Source organism: Lampetra planeri, chromosome 2, assembly GCF_965212315.1.
Source record: "Lampetra planeri chromosome 2, kcLamPlan1.2.h2, whole genome shotgun sequence".
NCBI classification, from domain to species: domain Eukaryota; kingdom Metazoa; phylum Chordata; class Hyperoartia; order Petromyzontiformes; family Petromyzontidae; genus Lampetra; species Lampetra planeri.
Genome location: NC_136108.1, coordinates 4,921,921 through 4,945,055, shown reverse-complemented (window position 1 = coordinate 4,945,055; position 23,135 = coordinate 4,921,921). Strand labels below are relative to the sequence as shown.

At 43.3% G+C, this 23,135-nt stretch overlaps 1 protein-coding gene across 3 annotated transcripts in view; it reads right to left on the bottom strand.

Moving 5' to 3' along the window:
• Nucleotides 1-23,135, bottom strand: part of LOC144725117 (DNA-binding protein SATB2-like) — a 63,781-nt gene that overhangs the window by 15,665 nt on the left and 24,981 nt on the right. For 2 of the 3 annotated variants that reach the window (XM_078604592.1, XM_078604600.1), the window contains exons 5-9: nt 22,292-22,415; nt 17,838-17,940; nt 14,397-14,992; nt 13,641-13,853; nt 11,232-11,390 (exon numbers count right to left, since the gene is read on the bottom strand). In XM_078604592.1, the coding sequence (XP_078460718.1) occupies nt 11,232-11,390; nt 13,641-13,853; nt 14,397-14,992; nt 17,838-17,940; nt 22,292-22,415 (1,195 nt within the window). The remainder of the gene's footprint in view (nt 1-11,231; nt 11,391-13,640; nt 13,854-14,396; nt 14,993-17,837; nt 17,941-22,291; nt 22,416-23,135) is intronic. The other variant, XM_078604606.1, reaches the window with a different exon arrangement.

The following is a 23,135-nucleotide window of genomic DNA, read 5'->3' as shown; positions in this document are numbered from 1 at the left end:
GACGATAATGATGGTACAGATAATTTTATATTTCTTTTTTAAGTGATTGGAATTATTATTAAGCTTGATGAGCAGAGTTAGTGGGTGGAACTGACAAAGTGAGTCCTGTTTTGTCAAAATCGGATGACTCAGAATAAGCTCTGACCTGGCCCGACGTTGACGCTCTTTTAGCAAGGCTTACATCACCTGGTTTTGTCAAACACAGGGAATGCTAAAATACTTTACAAAAATGTATCTATCACATGTGTTTCTTCCACTAGTAGCATGGTGTGGTCACCATGGGCCCTGGTCTTCGGAAATGCACCCCCCCCCCGTCCAATTTCCACCCTCTTTGTAGCCAAAACATTTTTAAAACTTTTTTTTTAATAGGTAAGGCCCACTGAGCTATGTAGCCCTTTTTCACACGTGACCTGACCACAAATGGTAGCTGAACGAAATGGTTTTTGACGTGTACATTTATCGCAACAAATATTATAAACACATGTTTAGAAATGTATATGGAAAATCGGAGGGCCCGGAGAAAAAAATCCACGCAACCACGGGAAGAGAAAACATGTAAACTCTAAATATAGATTTGTCAGGGCCCGGATTGAACCCACAACCTTCTGTATACAAGGCGAGGTAATTAACATCTCGCCACCGTGGCGTCCTTGAAACCTTGACCCTTCTGACTTCTGGTCCTGTGGGCTATGGTGCAGTTGCACAGCTTGCACACTCGATAGCTATGCCACTGTCTGTCTACCACACAGTGGACTTCATAACACATTTCTGGGTGGTCTGTCAGCCTCAATGTTGAGTGAGCTATGCTGGGTGAGTAAGTGAAAGGTTTATTATTTTCTGTCTAAGCCTAAACTTACCATCTAATAGAAGAAGAGCACATGTGTAAACGTGTCGTTATCATAGCACGGTTATAACACAGAAAACATTATCACTGTAATATTATATCAATAGGTTCACGTGTTGCACACATGGGCGTTGTTATATGTGCATTTCGGCTTTGCTGTATAATTTATGGAAACCACACCAAACATCTAAATATCGAGAAATGTTTAAATAAAGGGCAGTTGAGCTGAAACTATACGGGAAAATAAAATTCGAATCAATCTTCAATTGTCTAAGGAGTAGAGTGTTCTTTTTATTTTCTACATTGCTATGACAAAGCTATTTTATTAGTTCATGTGGAGAGACAGACATAGGGGGGATACATTATCTGCTCATCTATTTTGTTAACTTATATTCTCCCCAATTACGCTAATGATTATTTTGTGTTATGTATGACCAACTTTCATCAATTTGGCATCACAATGGTGCAAACCAAAACAATTATTGAAGTATATTTATTTAAGGTGCCTAAACTCTGATCGTTTTGCTTCTCACCGAGAGCAGTAAAGTAGCAAAGGAGTTTTGTTGAGCCGTCTTAACTGTGATGAATCAACGTAACGTTATCTCGTCATGTGTAAGTTTTGACGGAAATTTGCCACGCTACATAGGCACAGTACGTGCTCTTCCTACAGATACTCGTAACCAAATATCGCCCTGTAACAGACACCGCAAAGAGAAGCGTGTGGGACATTGCTGACTGCGTAGCTCTTAGATGTACGCGATCATCGCTGGCGGTTGTGAAAATTGATGGTGTGCAATAAATACGGTTATTAAACGTTGGAGTTTTAATCGTCCATCGGCCTTGCCGGTCACGGCGTGAGCCTGCCCTGGGCTCCGTGCCCTAAATGAGAACACTGTCTGCCAGCCAATTAACCCCGTCGAATGTTCCACGGTAAACTACTTCTCCCACAAGGCCGAGCGTTTCCTAAAGACACCGTCCAATGATTCCTACGTTTATTCGAAAGAAGACAACATCCGCCGCAAAGTTAATATAACAAGCGGATGGTGATTTTCTTAGTTTTACACTTAATTTAAGTGAAGTCACTCTCAAAAGCATTAATAGCCAGTTGTATATATTGTTTTATGATGCTTACATATAATGGATGTATTGTCGAAGCACTAATAATGATGATTGTCATAATGGTTCTATGTGTGTCGCAAAAGTGGAGTCTGCATATGATATAAAAACATCAGCAGTTTGCCAAAGACCTTAGTAGACACAAACTAACTTGTTATATTTAAATGCTGTCTCACTAATTTCCACAGTTTCTTGTTTTATAGTGCATAATTTCACACACATTGCACACTTTATAAAATACTTTTCTTTCGAATCTTCACGTCCTTTCAACTAAATTCACTCCTACCGTGTCCTTTGCTTCATTCTGTGATTTAATGCTTCTATACCTCTACTTACAGGGTCTTAGAGAGATTGCCAAATCAAGGTAATGGCTACAACAATTATATTACAGGGTAAAAATGTATTATTACGTTCCACCCACATCAACCACATGGCTACAAAACGCAAATTACAGTAATGTCAACTGCGCTAAATGGTTTATTAAAGCCAGCGGCTATTTTTTCTCCACTGCTAACATGATAAAAATGTTATTAGCCGTTTTTATCAGTTGGAATATGTACCAACTTTCATTTGAAATACAATCGCAGAACATATGGAATATTACTTGCCGTTTCGAATAACCACCCTACCACAAGGGGCATGTTACTTGCATTGAACATAAATACACAAACAACGATGCCTCTCGTCCACGCTCTGACCCAATTCATATAATCGTTGCAGCTTACATCTCGATGCATTTACATATAAACGTCGTGTTTGAACTTGTCTATTAATGAACGGTGTTTTTTTTTCTCTCGTGTAAATAAATACACATTGGAATAATTCACAATCCTTCCTCAATCCAGTGTCAATTGTGGGAGGTCGATTTGACCATACTGGACCGCGCTGATTGGTGTGAGCTGGTGAAGGGGGAGCCCAGGACCTGTTCAGATATAAACTCGTGATTGATGTTAGCCGTGGCCGGGAATCTCACCAGGTCGCCGGGGTCATAGTGCACTGAGCGAACTCCTGTGCCACCACGCCCCTCGTGTTCAGTGCCTAGACTATGGTCTACCAAAAAGTGAATGAATGCCATTTTGTTGCAAAGCAGAGGTCGCAAACGGGTTTTGATTCCTTACCCGTACCCGGCCGCACCAGGGTCGCAAACGGGTACTCGTACCCGGCCGTACCTGTACCCTACCCGTACCCGGCCGGGTACGGGTAGGGTACGGGTATCGGGTACCGGATTGCAACCTCTGGGATGAAGCCATGTTGCAGGCGCAGGTGGGTTGATTCTAGGAACTTGAATTGAGAAGAGATAAGACGTTGGGAAATGAGTGACAAACAGTTACTCACCAGTGACTCACGGTCTACCCGTACCCGGCCGCACTAGGGTCGCAAACGGGTACCCGTATCCGGCCAGGTACGGGTAGCCGGGTATCGGGTAGGGTACAGGTATCGGGTACCCGGTTGCGACCTCTGTTGCAAAGCACTACGATGTTACCGTCTTGAATAGGAAGACTAAGGTTTTGTGCAATCGACACCAATTACCGCTCATTTACAATCACAAGACAGATTCAGGGAGCCTGACTGATCAGTAACAGACAGCCGATTCCACGCTCAAACGTAAACCTGTCCTTTGATAAACCATTATATATCATACACTTGGTAACCCAGTCGTGTGTACACAACACAAACAGCATCCCAAATTACTGTATAAATAATGTATATACGTATGCATTCATTTTAGAGCTGTGCAGAGCAAAGTGTGCAATCACTTTTGATAATATTGATTAAGTAAAAATATTCGCTCAATTATGGTAAAAGTCTACTTCACTAGCTCAGCATAACTCTTTTTTATTATTTAATTAAATTAGCACATTGCTTTTTGCAGTCATATTTTATTGTGAAAAGCATTCATGTATTTTTATTGCGGTATTAGGTAATGCACTGAAATTAAAATGGCAAAACCATAAAAACCGTCCTCGGAAGGATTGTGATGAAAAGAAAAGGCGACTGCTGATGGTGGTGGGCGCCTTTTGCTTTGGTCAAACACCAGCAAGGGGAGAGAAGGCGATGTGTAGCTTTACAGGGCGATCACTTGATATTGCAAACATACGCACTCACCCGCGCGTGCACACACACACCGCTCTAATATGCAATTTATAGTCTGAGTAATCAGTTTTAAGGCAGTTGTAAAAAAACAACAACACTCTACCGATACTTTTTCTACATTTAATTGATTTTGATTACGAATGGTTCAACTAAAATAGTAGTAAATGCAATATTACCACGCGTAATCACAAAGCATTACCTTCTTTTCAACACTCATTCAAGTTACAATTCAACATTTACACTATTATACTCTCCCCGGCTGGCCACGTGTTGATGTATATCAACAGTACAAGCACGCAGGGAGTAATCTATTTATAAAATAGTGAACTTTTTAATTTCCAGTTCACCTGAAATGTATCCAATCTTGTCGTATCTCAGCAGCTCACAAGAGTGGGAGGCTAGTAGGTGCTAATTGGTGTTTGGTTGAGTGACCGCCAGGGTTCATCAGGTCGTCACCCATCCAGAAAAACCGAGTGGAGGAGCCTGGCCAGGCGATGGCTGTGTGGCAACTCGCCCACTTGAGCCAAGCACAATATTTTTTGTTATCTGTGACCTGGCCACAAATGATCGCTCAAACGAAGTGGCTTATCACGTGGAAATGTATAGCAGCCGAATGCTCCAAACGCTTGTTGATTTTACCTCTGTGTGTAAAAACCGGAGGACCCGGAGAAAAATTCACACGACCACAGGGAGAACATGCAAACTCCAAATATACAACACATCAGGGTCGGGATCGAACCCACAACCTCCTGTATACCAGGCGAGGTAGTTAACATCTCGCTACCGTGGCGGCCCAGGACCCTCCGGAAAAAATAGTTGAGGCTTTCCTGGATAAAGAAATCAACAACTCTGCGTGTTTGACGAAACAGAATTTCACGCACACGGCGGTACAGGCACTAACGCGTATGGCACACTGACAGATGAAATGCTTGCGCGCACACAATGGCATTTTCAACATTTTATTTTAAAGACAAATAGTTGAATTAAAGCAATGAAATGTCATAAGGTCAAATAATGTGTTTCTGATATTATATAAAGTTGCGACGGCTTGGAGAGGCCTTCATCTAGCAGTGGATTGATCATGGCTGACGATATGAATTACACACTTTTTTTCAAGAAAAAAAAGTATATATGAAGGAAAATGTAAATATCTTGAATAAAGTTTGATAGAATAAACAAACAAACCGATGTCAATGTTAGTCACCCGCTGTTAAGATTCCTATACAAGACCATACTTGGACCTAGGCAGAGATATTCCATTCAGTGTTGACAGATGTCCCCGGATCCCTCCCAGAAATGAAGAGGCAGCCGAGATGAAGCGTACGCAGCTCGCGAGGGAGAACCCTGCTTGTGGCCACCACCGCGTTGCCTGTCACCGCTGTCAGTGGCATCACGAGTGACCCCACGTGTGTCTTCCCCAACGCGACCCCACCCACCCCCTCTGCACCTCTCGCCAGAACCCTCACCACACCTTTCTCACCTCACTGCAAATTTTACCTGCGCTAACCCCCCCCTTACCACCCTCTCCTCCTCCTCCTCCCATCCAACACCACAGCGACAACGTCATCCGCATTCCCCATCATCAGCCCTCATTCCTGCATCACCCCACCTCTCCCGGCACAGGTTTGGACAGCTGCTTGGGCTTCATTATAGCTGGCCACATCCTGCAGCAAAGCCTCACTTCCTCGGCTCCTCCAGTCAACTGTCGTCGTTGAGCTTGCAGGAGAACAACGTGTGCGAGATCGCTCGCTCTGAGCATCCCCAAATATCTTGGCATTTTTTGTTCCGATTTGACTCGCGTGCTGCGTTATTCGTGCTGTAGGGACGGAATCTGTCAGTGACACTCTGCGGTGTAATGTGCACTGTATGGCTAATTTGCGAAAGGACGCCAGCCTAATTTTCCTGAGCTCCGCCGTACGCAGCTGTGTGGCACTTGCTTTCTGCACAAACGGGATGGCTCACTGCCTGTATCGGTTACAATACTCCACGAGGGCCTTAATATTACCAACCGTGCCATTTATATGTCATTACAGATGATACAATACACCTTACAGAGGATATTACATTACTATTTTTAACTGGAAGATGGAATTACCCAATCGCAAATGATGCAAGTGAACGAATTAGTGTACCGCTATATGTGCAGACAAAGACAACGATCCCCCGTATACCCTGTAACAGACAATTGGGGCAAGTGCTGTTCGCGAGCACATGAGGGGGTGGGTGGTCAGCATCACGCCCGGCCACCTTTGTCTCTCCAGTCGGGAGAGATTGTACACACTGCAACCAGGTACTCATTTGGGGCTGAGTCGACCTAGGGGAGGCCCAGGACCGGGACAGATAAAAGTCACTGGCTACGCTACCGCTCCCCACTACGTGGATATTTTGAACTTTCTTTTCCTCAAGTAGATATGTTTACGGAAATAAGTATTTCACCGGCTAAGTAAGTTGTAGATTTGAAAAAAGTGAAAATCAATGTTTCAGGAGCAAATGAGCCCACTTACTATATAACTTCTAGAATTAACGCTCGTTTTTGACCCCACCACACATGCTATACTTCCTCACTGTGTACCTCTGCCATTAGAGTATAAATGTACATACTTGTTCTTCCTTTCTTAGCTTCTGAACTGCAGTTTTAATTGGAATATGTTAATTCCCCATTACCGACTCTCGCAGAATGATTCCACAATAATAAAAAGCATGACTCTTGCCTGCATAAGAAATTAACAAACTGCAACTTTTTTATGCCATTTCTCCAGAAAGGACAACACTAAAGTCCTTCATATGTGCCAATTAAAGTGTAAATTAATTACCACAATATTCCAATTATCCATATTTATCGGCACACAACACACAATGATGTTGCAGCGATGTTTACCTGTGTGTTAAATGCTGTTACGCAAACGCTTTTGTAGATCATAACCGTGTTGTATGTGTCGCTTATTTCAAACACCATCCGTAATAAGCATTCTTATGTTTGCAAAGTTCATCTATTTATAAACTTCTTAAATAGGTTTAGCTTCTTCCATCAAAAACCATGCTCTACAAGATAAAGCTTACAAGCAATCAGTCAACTAATGTTTTAGGAGCTATACAAACTTACATAGTTACGGATAAAAATAAGTATGGCATAAAAAAAACGATGCACAAGTCCGATCGCACAAAAACAATAACACAGAAAGCATCAACACATGAACATGAAAATAAAAATTCAATTACCGGGGAAGAAATCTGTCATACTGCAAACCGAGCTGCATGGTTCTGCAGACTGTGCATGATAATGGGATATTGAATGTTGTCATTTTCCGTGCCTGTCCCGCGCTCTAACAGAATCGGCGAGCAATTTGTGGCGAGAGCACTGACCTTCGCTGCCAGTGCGTGTAAATTAAAGTTAATTACAGCGTCGCAGTGACACAGTGAACTGGGCTCCCCTGGGGACGCCTTTAATAGAATATTTATTTCTCCCATCTAATAACGAAGGTGATATTGACTCGTGCTAACTGCTGCCTCATTAATCCCAGGATTGCCCGGAGATTGGGATGACTGAGACGATTAGTAGTAATGCTCCTTTGTACGGCCCACCTCACTAACGCGTCGAGCTGCGGGGATGGGGGAGGGGAGGAGGTGCAGAAACTCGCTGCACTTAAACGCCGCTCTTCCTGCCATGCATGGAATGCCGTTCTGTTTAAGTGCGCCGCTAGAAATTAGAGGCAATGCACGTGAGCCTTCAGCGAAATTGCAGCCTACAATCGGTGCCGCGCCACACAATCACGATGCAAAGCATATATGTCTATGAATGCACGCGTATTGCTTCTTGATTTCGGTGTTGGTTAAATAACAACTATACGAGCGAGAAGCCCTCGACAACTGCTTCATGGAAAGCCAAAACGCCGTAACTTCAAATACACAAATAAGTCCCGTCTGGTTTGCAGGCATTTTACCGCAGCTGCGTGTGGTGGAAGAAATGTTCAGAAATGTGAACAGGTTGAGAAGCGTGTGAATATCAATGTTGAGGTTCTTGTTGCTATTTTTCACATTACATTTCATTGTATATCAGTCATTGACTCTGCCTCAGCCAAATGTCAATGCATAATTACGTGAGGCTACGCCATTCCTGCACATACCACCACAGTGCAGTGTTAATTTTCCAATGACAATTGAAATTGTGATGTTCTCACGGTTCATGCGAATGCGATATATATACACACACACAAGCAGGAACCACTCCAACAGACACCGTGCTTAACTAAGCCAAACACACTGAAGGTGCGCCAAGTTTCACTTTTGCCACAATTCGCCAACACAGAGCGATACTTGGTGACATTTGAGCAACTGTTGTATTGAGGGGCAATTTCATAAGCATGCTACTTCAGTTACAGCAAAACAAAATCGATCGTCGCCATCAACCATTTTCTATCCACTGCTGATCGACGGCTTTCCCGTGCCGTTGGTATCACCTCGGCGTCGTGCGACGCCACAGGTCCATCTCGCTCCTGCGCATGAGCTGATCTCATCGCTCCATCTCGGCACGTTTCTCTCCTTTGGCTGCCATTCTGTCACTCGCCATGTTCATCGGCCAACGTCTCTCCGAGCGAAATGCGTCCTGCCCCAGCCCGCTCACGTTCCCCAATCGTCAATGTGATGTATCGGAATTGCGTTTGTTCCCTGATCCATGATTTGCTCTTCCTGCCTCTCAGTGCACTTCCAAGTACGTGTCTCCATAACCTCCCCATGCTTATTCGCACCTTTTTCATCTTAAAAAAAATAAAAGTAATGCAAATTACGAATTTATTGTCCAAAATTATAGAGCTTAAATTAATAATGCTAGGCGCAAAAAAATAAACACCTACGTGTTATCTCATCTGTCTGAAAGAAAAACAGTAAAATAGTGCAAAATTGCAACATGAATGTTGCCCAATATAACCTGAAAATGCGTATTACGGCTCACCTTTTAGATAAATGTAATATACCATAATTAGCATGTTTCCTATAATTGTGGTATTACTATTAAATGTTTCTACAATTAATTTTAAAATGATGCCGCTTATTCAGGTGCATTAAAGCACAAAATTGGATAAACACCGCTTTTCAAAGTCGCATTCAAGTTACAATACAGTGATGCTACACGCTACATGCATCACTGCCGATGTTTTTTTTTTATATAGTTTAGCGATACAACACGTATGTGTCGTGTTCAATAAGAGTGTATCTCCTGTGATATAAAGAAAAACCAGCGAGCATACGTGCCAACATCAAGACGGGGATGGTGAAACAACGTCAACGCTCAGGAATGAGGTAGGCTGATAAAAAGTGGGTCTCGAAAGTTAATAATACCTTTGAAAGACTATTAGACAAGCTTTATAATTACAAACATGCAATTATCAAGTGCATCAGAAGGAACAAACCATGAAAAAATCGTTATGCTAGGGGCCACATCACTGACGTAAATATGTTGGAAATATAGTCTCATACCCACAGTTGTACAATGGCTATTTCAAGGCATCGACATACAATATTGTCCCTACGTGGTGTGAAAAAGTCTTGCTGTCGCCACTGTGAATCTCGCCCGCGACAAGCGTGTTTCACAAACCGCCCACAGTACTGCACGCTCATCTCGACAGTGGCGCAGTGGTGCAGCTGTCAAGTGTGCAGGCAGTGCAGCTGCACTACGGCACCACGTGCCGAACGGGCCAAGGTGCCAGGCGACAAAGAGAGGGTGATAGAGCGGGGAGGGGGGGGGCATTGCATTCCTAGCATCAGAGCCGATGCCAGGCACGCTATGCTAGTAGCAAGCTTAGAACAAGTGACGGCACCAGCATTTTACTCCACTGCAAATCGTGTGTGAATGTAAAGAAGATTGCCAGAGATTGTACACGCCCAGAAGGAGACTAAGTATGGGTCAAGAGCCCAGTGATTTATTTTTCATGTTGCAGAAGCTTGTATCTACAAATAATATATCCACTTCAGCTTGAAAGCCTGACATTTGATGTTAGATGACTGCAACGCGGATACACCTCAGTACTTGTATTAACAATTGAGTGAATTCTATGAGAATGAGATAAACCATCTGTATAAAATCACAGCACCAGAAGTGATTCTATATTTTTGACATAGTATCCAGAGACGTGAACCTCGCAATAGCCCTACAATTATGAAACAGGAAGAAACAAAATAGAAATCCATTCAAAATAAACCATTTTAAAAGGAAGGACTTTGGTTGAGATTTTGGCTTAATAGCTTCAATCCATGAAAAATTATGTTTTACCAACTCATCCATTATTTTGGAAGAGTAAAGTTTGGCCCACGGCTTAAAATAATCTTGGCTTTTTATATTTCAAGCTAGATTTATTTAATAATTCAACCAACTTAATTACTTTACGCATGTGGTAATAATTGAGCATATGTTAATCGATTAATCTATTTCTCGTGGATATGTTAACAGGCATAAAACATAGACATTAAATACTTTGCTGCTCCTGGACAATATTCACCCACGTACCTCTCTCTACATGCGCATTAACAACGCTGAAATTAGTGAATGAACTGCTAAACTAATGACGACACTAACCAAGCAACCTCCATTCCCAGGATCACCCATGTAATTTTCTTGTTGCTGCTGCTACATTAGTCACATTTCACGTCTCTGATTTAAAGGAATAAAACCTGGCATGTTGACTGCAATTGCCAATCCAGGTCAACTCTTTCATATGTAGGAACAGTCAGGAAATTTAATTAATTAATCTTCCTTGTCTTAGTCAATTTAAAATTTCAGGTTAATAGCACATAGCAGGATAATGGAGGTTAGAATGGATTTACTGTGGGTGAATTTCTGCATGCATGACCTTTCCTGCTTAGTTACCTGCACTAGTCGCCTGATATCAGAAGATGCTCTGAGTGTGCTGGAGCTTCATGGGAAACTAAATCAAGTTCCTCGCGCCAAACAACACGTGGTACAAACCCTACAGAGTAATTTTTTTTATATTTAATATATATTTTTAAATCCTATTTCATCTTGCGAAACAACAAAACGTTGTATTATAGTTGACATGTAAGCATGCATACATACACAACAATTCCGTAGATTATTTTCATTTCGTACAAAAATTTTCACCGGTTCCCTATTACTCGTGATAATCCACTTTGTGTCTGCATTATGGAATTCTCAAAAGCCCCTCACCTGGCTCTTCATTGCTGCCACCTTCGCAAAGAGGGCCTGCGATACCTTGGCGCGCTTCATCTCCTGCTGGATTTCATCGTAGATGATGGCCGTGATGCCCTGGCCCACACCATCTTCGATCTTCACGCAGTGCTCTAGGGGCATGGCAAACGGCTTCGTCTGCACACACACACACATCATGACGGTACACGTACAGTTTACATTAACCTTTGCAAGAACCGTGACACGCACACATCATAATTGGGATCCATTCAAAAGCACGCACAACTTTTAAAACAAGTGAGGGAGATTTGTGTAGGATATTTCAGTGCTTCAAAATGGCAATATTGTCAGTTATAGTGTTGCCATTTATTATTTTACTGTCAGTTTTCGACTGGTTCTTTTCCTTGATGAAGAAACATAAATCTTAGAATGTTTATTATTTTCATCAGACATGAAGTTTTAGGGTTATTATCATTACAACACCGAATGAAGGAATTGCAATGAGACAATGCCACTGGACTGCCACGCCTGTATTTGGGGCAATGTAGGTTGAATATAATGTATCAATATATTTATAATTATCTATACATTTAATGAACAAAAACATTCAGTGAAATTATGGCTATTTTAAACATTGGAATTGGTTGGCTGAAATTTTCTTGTGTCAGCCCCCATTCTTCTCCTGTAATACTTCATTTGCTTTCTTAATGGTCTGTAACTGTAACAAGATGGATTATCAACACCTGTGTTAGCTTTCCAATAAATGTTCAAAGTAAAAAAACATAATGTGGAGAGGAAACAGCATGCACTACATTGCTAAATATATGTGAGAACCTACATCAATCAATAAGATGCTCTCCAGAAGGGATTCTCAAATAGTTATTATAATGAGAATAATTTACAGCTGTTTGTCAGTCCACTGCTGGATGAAGGCCTTCGCACACCATGATCACATCATTGGGGTTTACGATCATACTTCACCACGTTTGTCAGTACGAGTTGGTAAAAAAAAGGGGGGGGGGGTGGGGGGCTCCAGGACAAGTTCAGCTATCATTCGCCGGTCACGCTCTTAGTGGAGTGCCCTCACCACTGTGCCACCACTCCAACCCCCAGAGGCAAGTGTCTGCAAACATTCAAAGGGGTCTGCAGGTGGTCTGCAAGGTGCTGGAGAGTCAGGGATGCGCAAATACAGATCTGCACGTTTGGCAAGCCCTTCCTATCCCCTGCTCGTCTGGCTCAACCAGTAGTATAGTCGTAGACGCAGGCTTGCAATGTCCCCGTAAACGATAAGTGAACGCCATTTGCTATGACGAGGACTGCAGGGATTTTCTGCAAATTCAAGGGAAGATTCCAACGCCTAAGGGGTCTTCAACCTAACGAAGGTTTAACAACCTCTGCTCCACACCATCTCGAACGATCGTCTGCGTTCAGAAGTCGGACAGGGTACCGACGGAGCGCGAGCGTGCACGTACCCCTCATGCAGAACTGTTCCGGCTAAGGCGAACAGACATTCGTGCAGCTTTGGACATTTGTTCTTTAAGGCTTCTTTGCAGGCGACAGCTGTTGCTTGCAGTATGTTTGTCGCTGACAAGTCGGTCCTGCGCAGCATACCAATGAAGCACCCACCGCACCTGCACCAGAAGAACTGAGGACTCTTCCTCAGCCTGTGATTATCTTTTATCCCCATTACCTGACCAAATTTGGAATGGATTATGACCCTTTGTTGACAAGAATCTTTGGCAGGCACCATTGCAAACGGGTGACGTGAAACTTTACGGTGTAGATTGCCGTCGTGCAGAAATTGCTTCATTTCTTCATGACAAATGTTTATCTGGTGACTTTTTCAGGCCTGAGCTCATCCTTTCTGGGTCCTGGACCGAGTTGTCTCTGTTGAATTTCAGTTTCAACAGAAGCCTCTTTCGGCAGTTGCCAAAATAAATGTCAACGAATTCATCTGATCACTAAACCCTTGCAATAAAATGACTTTATACTTTGCAGCATTGTTTACTTTGGGCTTCATCTAGACATAAAGGAGTTTCTTCTTGAGAGGAAAGTACAGTTGAAGATAAATGGTCGGCATCACACGGGTTGGCGAAGGTGCCAACTGTGGCAGAACACTCCCACTTGCAAGGTGATAAGTTAAAATCCTGGTCAGGGGTCCACATTGCCCAGCATAAACAACAAATTGTGCCACGTTGCAGAAGTCAACGGTGGTTGTTGTATGAAGAGACTGGTCTCTAATATGGGAATGTGGAATTTCCATCACCTGCTTGGGAGGTGAGCACAGCCACATGCTTGTTTGGATAAGCGGACATACTTTGACTTGAGTGAAAGTAAGCCTAACGGGACCCCATGCCCTATGGAAATTTTAGCACAGCAATGAACTGTGGGTTACGGGGCTCACAGGAGTGGGAGCAGAAGCGCTACCTGTGGTGAGAAGTTCCTGCCAGGTTGCATTATGCTGCTGGCCGCCATCACCCCGGCTGGGTTCATGTTCCTCTCGCGCTCCTCCTGGTACAGGCGGTCCCTCTCCACCTCGGGCAGGTTGAGGAAGTTCTGCATGGCACGAAGGTTCACCAGCAGAGACTGGGACGCCAGCTTTGGATCCTCCTCTTTCCGAAGTATCTCAGAGAGCAGACCCTGAGACAGATGCAGGCATACGGATGTTGAGATTTCTGAAGAGATGAAGCGATCCAAATGTGTTTTTTGTCCATCATTTAAGAGTCTTCCAGTTTGATATTTGGACTTATGATCTACTTCTTTTGATACACACTTCCAGACTTTAGCCCAGGAATGAACATAAATGTTCACGAGGCATCCAAAGAAAAGTAATTTAAAGTGACGTCTAAAGCAAATCCAATGTTACCCATTTTGCACTGTCTGGTGGTCAAGCAGGTGTAGCGTGGTTGGCATGGGCCCTGGTGCAAGGAATTATATACGGGGTGGAGGTGTCCTGTCCAATTTGCCACCCTTTTTCTATCTTGGCATCTGAGTCACTCCGGCCCATGGGCCCTGGTGAAGTTGCATCGCCTGCACACTCAACAGGCTACGCCAACCGTTGGTTGGCAATGGTTGTGTCGCAGCTTCAGACAAACTGATCTCACTGCGACTCACTGGCTGTGTTTTTTTTCTTTGTCTGCAAACGCCATGTGGGGGGACCCCGTTCACCACAACGCCACTCACCTGCGTGCGGTTGAACGCGACGCGGGCAAACACGGCCTGCGAGACGCTGGCGCGCTTGAGCTCCTCGCGCACCCGCTGGTAGATGTCGAGGCCGACGTCCGACGACGAGTTGGGCATCTCGCCAGCGCAGCCCTTGCTGAAGGCCCTCACGGTGGAGCCCATGGATGCGCCGGGCGGAGGCACTCCCTGCGAGCCCGGCGGTGGCGGCGGGTGGTTGAGGAACTGCTGGTGGTGATGCTGCTGCTGGTGGGCGAGGAGCCTGCTGACCGCCAGCTGCTGGTTTAGGAACTGAGCCATGGCTATCTGCTGGCTCACCAATTGCGGGGGCATCATGCCAGGTCCAACCAGCGGCTGCAGCGGAGACAGCGGGCTGCGCAGCTGGGAAGACGGCGGAGGGAGGAGGCCTTGGGGAGGACCCGGGGAGGACTGCGCAAGGTGCGGTGTCTGGCCCGGCGAGAGCTGCGTGGGCGTGAGCTGCCGCGGCGAGGCCGGGTCCTTGCCGCCCGACAAGTGCTGATGATGATTGGGGCTGGGGCTGGCGTTTGTCCTTCCCGACAGCCTTGCCAATGACATCATGTCTTGTCCATCTGCTCTGGCTAAAAGCGTCGCAACAAACACGTGTTGTTACTGACACGCGCAGTTCTCATTGAGTTGATGCGCGATCGCAAAGTTTTCATGAAACATTCGAACTTCGCTCGATCGCAATCCGTGGATCGAGTTGTAATTCGCGAATATTACATCGGTCGGAAGTGATATGAAATGCCGCGAAATATTACGTTAGCTTGTAAGTGAAAAGCAGGTGTTGAAACATTGACCACACCTAGGCATGCACTATAACATGTTGTGATTTTTACCATAACTCTCCCCGACTGACATACATTTAAACTGACAGCTCTCGTAAATGTGGTAATTTGATGGTTCGAAGCATTAGAACAGTATTTGTATTACATGTACACAATTGGCATGAATTTGGTTTTGCCATGATCGATTATCTGAAATCATTACAATGTGTTTTGTATCGCAAGCACATTGAGATTGAAGTGATAGCGCGTTTTTTCTCATTTTCATGGTATGGAACTCATAAACGTAACCTTAACCTGGAAATATATTTACGATTGTGATTTAGCATGTAGAGTAATTCGTACGTGGAGCCTAAGTCACATCTGCGGTCTCGTGCCGATGCTTTACAGACCCCGGATGATACAGAATTGCACGTCGCATTAGTACAACAGACACCATTTCCCCTCCTAGTGGGCAATCTGAACATTGCCAGTAATTTCTATCGTTTTGTTTTCCCAATGACACTGGAATGCAGAAGACCTTACATTTCAAAGAGGCAAGTCAGATGTTTTTCTGAGTTGAATGATATGGGGACGAGGCTTCGTTTAAAATGGTTCAGACTAGGAGATGTGCGCCTGAAATTTTAACTGGCAATGATTTTTGAGGCAAACTATTACAATAAATCTTCTTGGTTCTTTCGGTAAAGTCACGTAGAATGGAAATAATAAAATAATAAAAATAAAACATAATAAAATAATTCTCACGACGTTTCGGCCACAACGCAAGTAGCCGTCCTCAGGTGAAGAACAGGTCTGTCAGAAAGACAGAGTCTGAATGAACACCACCAGGCTTGGCAGCGTATATTTAAGCTGGGTTGGAGGGGGAAGAGCGCCATGACAAAGGAATTTGCATATCAAGAGGAATTTAGCATATTTATGGGAAATGCAGGTATGTGGTTAGTACTACTTATGCCCGTGCTGCTTGCGTTGTGGCCGAAACGTCGTGAGAATTATTTTATTATGCTTTATTTTTATTATTTTATTATTTCCATTCTACGTGACTTTACCGAAAGAACCAAGAAGATGAATCCCCGCTTTCACGAAAGCAGCTTTAAATCGAAATATTACAAGAAAGTCAAAGAAGGAATGTATCCAGTGCTTGTAATGGTCAGATTGATAATCCTAGGCCACTCAACCACCTGGATATGCACTCGTAGCTTTGTGGTAATTCTGTGCGTCGAGAAGTTCGTACAGGGTGCGTCTAAAAACTATTTTCTACTCCCCCAAAACGTAAACTGATTAATGTGATATTGTTGGAGCCAGAATAACCCCCGATAGGAGATGACATGACAGAAACATTGATTGGCTGAGGATACAATGTTTATGATAAGAAAGCAGTTAGTTTATCAAGTTCAAAGACTATAACACAGCGATCTGTAACCACTAATCTCACGATTATAAGTGAACCAACTGATTCAAATGTTTTTTGCATAATGTTCATAACGACCTTTTCATTTTTTTTACTTTGACATTAAGCATTGTCAGGAAAGCCAAATTATTATCAAGGGTTACTGACGAAACATTCAAATTGTTAATTGGTGTCAATCACAAATAACCATGACTGTTAGCAAAAGCCATTCACATTCATGCGAGGGGTTAAATCAATATCGATTCATAGCCTGGCGATGTACAGGTTCAGTTTGTGCGATGTCGCACACGTGCGGTTTAACTTACTTTTGCCCAAAATTCTCTTTATGCAGTTTAAAGTCACTCATATACGGCTATGCAGTCGGACGTGGGACAACATTGTGCGTGTACTTTAGGCACTACTCGTCAGACAGCTGTCTCGTGCTCTTTCGCTTTGTGCGCCCTTTTTCAGAATGTATCTACCACATAAAGCGAGGGAAACCTGTATGCGGAATAAAACATATATTTTCATGTTGTATGTCATGGGTTCCTTTCATCCCCAAAGCAACTTCACTGCCATGTGAAATATATATAAGATTTTTATTTTTTTATGAAATCCTGATCCAGAAGTACAACACTCTGCTGAATCACCGGTGTGGTGGGAAAATGTGGGTGGGTGGATGGGAGGAGAATAGAGAATATTCCTACCTAGGGTTGCCTCCTGTCCTTATTTAAGCCAGGGTTTTTCTCTCTTTGAAGTGGCTGTCCTAGGAAGTCTGTATTTTTACCAGAACATTACAGCTCACTTTTTGTCAGTTACATAATAATACACTCCTCAAGACAATGCACATAGCCTACTTGCCATGATATACCCTATTATTTTTTAATATCATGGATGGCAACCCTTGTTCCACTCCAAGTGCATACAAAGACAAAGATCCCCCGTGTAGCCTTAACAGGCTGTAGGGGCCAGTGCTGTTAGCGAGCACCTATGAAGACCGACAAGGCACACGAGGTTGTGGGTGGCCAGCACCCCGCCTCAGTGCCGATGTTTGCACATCGCACAAGGTACTCATTTGAGGCCGAGTCGACCTAGGGCAGGCCCAAGACCGATTCAGATAATCGTCACTGGCGCTGGCCGTGAGTAGGAATCGAACTCGTGTCGTTGGTTTCGTAGCACAGCACGCTAAACCGCAACACTACCCCAAGTGCATTATGCACATCCTCACAAGCACAAAGGTCTAAGAGAACATACCTCTGTACTTCTTGTAGTGCTTGTACCATCGTCCAAACTCGTGGCACTTTGCCATAGAGACGTTGGCGTAGTAAGTGCTGTTCACGATGGAGGAGATCATACTCTGTGGGAAGATTATGGTGGTAATTTTACACAAGCACAAACATAAATTGATCTCCCCACCTGCTGACTGCCAATTCCATAAGCACCAGTTTGTCAGCACCGGCACAACTGGGGCTGTTTCTCAATTAGTTTATCATGCAAGCACGCAGGACTTTATTGCATTAGTACACAATTACGAAGGCTGCAACTTAAGCAGTTGCAACTCCTCTGCAGAGCATGTGTCTCAGAGCGGCATATAAAACATTTAAACAATGGTCATATCTATCTGCGATGCATCAAATTCCCATACTGAAATGTCATCCTCATTAGTGTGTGTATTTTTCTGGCAAACCTGAAATATTGCCTTGTAATTTTTGGCAAATTAGAAAAATCACGAGTTATGTTTCAGTTTCATTTCATTTATTAGGTATTAACCTGTGAGCCATGTGGCTCTTGACTCGGATGCAACCGCAACAAAACAAAAACATGAACGTTTTGTAAATCCACTTCTGGATGAAGGCCTTATAGGAATTGTTTGACCATACTTCACCACATTGGCCATTGTGGGTTGGTGAAGAGGTGGAGGGTGCCCAGGATTGGCTCAGATATACACTATCCACTGTTGTAAGCTGTGGCATGGAATTGAACTCAGGCAGCAGGCTTCTTAGTGGGGTACGTCCGCCAATGCATTACCACTCCACCCTTGCTTATGAAAATTATTATTAAAGTAAATATGCCCATGTGCTGTATTGTACACGTAAACATTTTTCTTTAATTGGAAGGCAATTAACATGTTTTGTGCCATTATATAACATCGGTATGATTAAACAGAATTTTAAAAAATGTCTAAAAAAACTAAACACACAAAGATACAATATCACGTTTTTACATACGTTATTAAAAGTTTGAAATGTAAGAAAACATCTGTAAGCACTCTTTGCATGCGGTTTAATAAAGCGGTGAACAGCAATTATTTTTGATAGTCCGCTTTGGGTGTGACCCAACGCCGGTTTGTTCCCAACTTCCCTGTCACACCCTGGCATTTAAACAATTGGGGACCAATTGTCCCACTTTCTAGCGCTAAACACTATAATGTACCCAGTGCCCCATAATCTAACACTAGCCAGTGGCGTAACGGGCGATGGCATGGGTCCTGGTGCAAGGAATTTCTCCTCACTTCATATCCTGGCCTGCAAGTCGCAGTGCGGTCGCAACACACGCATGCTCAACAGCTACGCAATTCACTCTAACGCTCCACACTTCGTGGTCGTCATCCAGGAACGTAAGTGTTTAGTTCATCTCTCCCAACACACATGTGTTTAACCAGGCAGCACTCCCAGATCAATATTAAACATATTAGAACACAGAGAAAAAAACACTCTGGCTTAGTTGGCGAAGAGAGATTGAAAACGATTATATTTGACATAACGATTCTAGTAATACGCATTGTATAGAAGCAATTCAGAATAGTCTCACGCATTTACTGCTGATGACAATGATATTTGGAAATGTGGATGGATGCTCATAACAACACCCTGAGTGATTAATCACATTTTAGATGCGTATTGACAGCTTGAATCTTTTGTAATCCTTCACCCAATGCCATTATTTGTATCACACAACAAAATAAAACACCTTGCACATTTTCACGAAAGAAAAGGCCGGATTGAGTATTATAATTTTCACATGAGCCACAGGTGCTGTCACGTGATCCACAGGCACATGACCCTCTGATTCACAGCTGCAGGTAACCGATTACCGTACAAAAACGCAGGCACAAGTAACACAAGGCAGTGAAATGCACTCAAAAACGACATTCCCCGTTTACCTGGCACTAAGTTAAATCGTTTTCTCTGTCGTGTGCAGAGTGCACGTGAATCTTTATCACGTGCTATTGACTAATAATTATCGGCGGTTTTGTAGCACGCGATGATCTGAGGTCGCCCTGACTCGAGAGAAAGAGAGAGAGATGGCTATGCACCCCCATGGCACACATCCATGCGCAGGCTGCACAATGAGACAGTGCGCACAAAATCATTCTAAACTCGCACCGGCAAATGTACTTATACGTTAAATGTTAATGCTTTTACGTGTTGTACATTTTACGGAGGTCCAAATTAAAGTCAACTTGTTTATAGAATTATTAAAACCAATTTTCTTTCTTGGGAATAGGTTTTAGCGCTGGCTTTTTAAAACCCTGAAGAAATTACGGTCCAATATTTTATTCATAAATGAATAATATTAAGGATAATTGTGAAATGTGATCATGAGCACTCAAATCAAATTCAATTTATTTTTTAATGGACTTTATTGGATGTGTTTCTGTTTTAAATAACGAGATAACATACATCTACTGCGAAATGTCAATCAAGAAACTGCATTGATTTCTTTTGTTTAAATATATAGCCAGATTGATAAAATAATAAACATAGCTGATAATAAACAGAATTGTAGCCATCATTTACATGACTCTTAATGCATTGGAAAACAAGGGATAAATACATTTTAGGCATTATTTCACGTAACATTTCAAATGCAACGTGAAGAAATGTAAAACTGTTCTTTTATTTGAAAGCACCATCATGGAAATTATGGTAAATGCCAAATTTCTGCCGGCTTTGCCAGCAATCAGTTCGTGAAAGAAATGAACTGTGGGAGCTGGCAGTGTACAGCATATAACAATAAGCCTGATTAAAAATGGTGTGAGCTTCCCAGCAAATGTTTGCCGAGCATTTTTTCACATCTGTTTAGCAGCTCCACTAATCACCTAATGTGAGTATTAGTGGGGCACATGGCTAATGTTTAAATTGGCCATAAAACCTTCTGGCAGGATGCATCACATCAACATGATCTTCACACAATCTCCCCACTTCCACCAAATGTTGTGAAATGTCACAGAAAGGACGTTTAGATAAAATGGCAGGAAAATTTCCTGCCTAAGACCTAATGAGTGTGAAACAATCTGCTTGAGCAAGAAATATACCTCCATTTGTTTAAACTAAATGTGAGGAGGCTAGATGGATAATGTGCTATCTGCATGTTAATCCACACTAAGATGCTACATACTGTGCCATCTCTGGGAGTTGAGTTTAACAACATTTAAAACCTCCGTAAAAAACAAGTAAATATTTAAATATTTAAAGGTATATGCAACGAATGTTTTGGGAAGCATATCGTAATATTTACCTTGTTTAACAGTTATTCATGTCTACATATCATTATTTTGCATCTTAATGATTTACTAGATCTGAAGTCACAAATTTCATTTTTTTGGTTGATACTGGATTAATTGTGAACCAGGCTTAATTCCTCACAGAAAACTCCATGTCTCCACGTGGTACACAAAACTCATTTACTGGTCAGTCGGAAAAAAGTCACTCACCTTTTTGAAAATCCTGCGCTAAACCAGTAATGTAACCTGAGCTAAATCCCATTGTCCAGGTCATCTGATTGCAGAACATGTGGGCACACAACAGTGCCAGCTCCGCAAGCTTTCCTGGCTCAACAGCCACGTTGATTGCCACATTGTTTCGCTTTGCTGTCGAGTTAGACCACATTTGATTGGCGGCTATTGCACCATTGGGTGCGAAGTATCTCCCACAAATGGACGCGCGGGTCCCACAAGCGATAGCTGTAGCCTGGCTCCGGTGTGCAATGGGGTGCTATAGAACCCATGTACAAAAAAAAGAAATAGCTCTCCGATGTGTTTTCTGGTTGTGCCGAGTGTTGTTCGGCGTGCTTTGCGGCGTTTCTCTCAACGTGCTGGGAGTTCCAGAAATAATCAGAATGCGGAGCAAAACGTCGGACGTCATGCTGAAAAATAGATGAGAGAGCTATACGGAACGACTGTGAAAACTTACGGAGTAGTAATGAAAAATATATTATTTTGTTTATTTTCCCCCGAGTGCACCTTGTGGTATGGGACAATACGCTAGGAATATAACGCAGGTACCACACACGCATAGCGACATGCTTGCCTGCAAGCCCCCCTGTGATGAAGACTTGTAAAGTACCGTATGTACTAAATTTCGATTTAAAGCTTTCGTGACTGCAGGGATTCATCTTCTTGGTTCTTTCGGTAAAGTCACGTAGAAGGGAAATAATAAAATAATAAAAATAAAACATTATAAAACACAATTATCACGACGTTTCGGCCACAACGCAAGCAGCCGTCCTCAGGTGAAGAACAGGTCTGTCGGAAAGACGGCGTCTGAATACCGTATGTACGTACGTATGTTGAACTTCTTTCGCAAGGTACGTGGCGAACCGTGCTAATCGGAGGTGCGCGGGAAGGACAACAAACTAAATAATAACTTACATAGATTTGTAAGGCGCCTTCTACCAATGTCTCAATGCGCACCAATCCAACGTACCTGGGAGAGGGGGCACTCTTTGGCGAGGGCACTCTGGTTCATCTCCCGGAGGAGTTCTCGTAGTGCGTTTCGGACGGTCGTGTGGGTCCACTGCTCTGAAGGAAGGTCCTCCAGTCGAGAGCAGCTGCACGCGCAACCAACACGACGCAAAGACAAAGACCCCCCCCCCCATGCAGCCGTAACGGATTGTTGGGGCAAATTCTGTTAGCAAGCACCTATGTCACATAACACCAAGCCCAGCTGCCTTTGTCACCATGCCCCACCGCATCATGTACTCTTTAAGTATGAGTAGACCTAGCGGAGGCCTGGGATTAGTTCATATATTCACCACTGATGCTAGCCATGGCCAGGGATATAACTCAAGTTGCCGGGTGCGTAGCGCAGTGTGCTAACTACAGTAGCACCGCTCCCCACACAAACACAAGACAAAGATCCCCCATGTAGCCTTAACAGACTGTAGGAACAAATGCTGTTAGCAAGCACCTACGAATTTCTGGCTTGGCACACGAGGGGGGTGAGTGGCCAGCACTACGCCCGACCACTTTTGCCTCCCTAATGTCGATGTTTACACACCGCACCATGTACTCATTTTGACGCTGAGTCGACCTAACATACAAATACAAAGACATACACACAGACACGTACACGCACACACATGGACGCACGCAATAATGTCACTAAAAAGTCACCAACGGATTAGTCATAAAGCTCTGAAAGTTAAAACTAAAAAATGTAATGCATGACTATTTGGAGCTCACATGCCAATTATATGCGCGTTAATTTCAACCTGGCATGCGACACGCAAGAATCCATCTATGTACTTATCTTCCAAGTATAGACAATG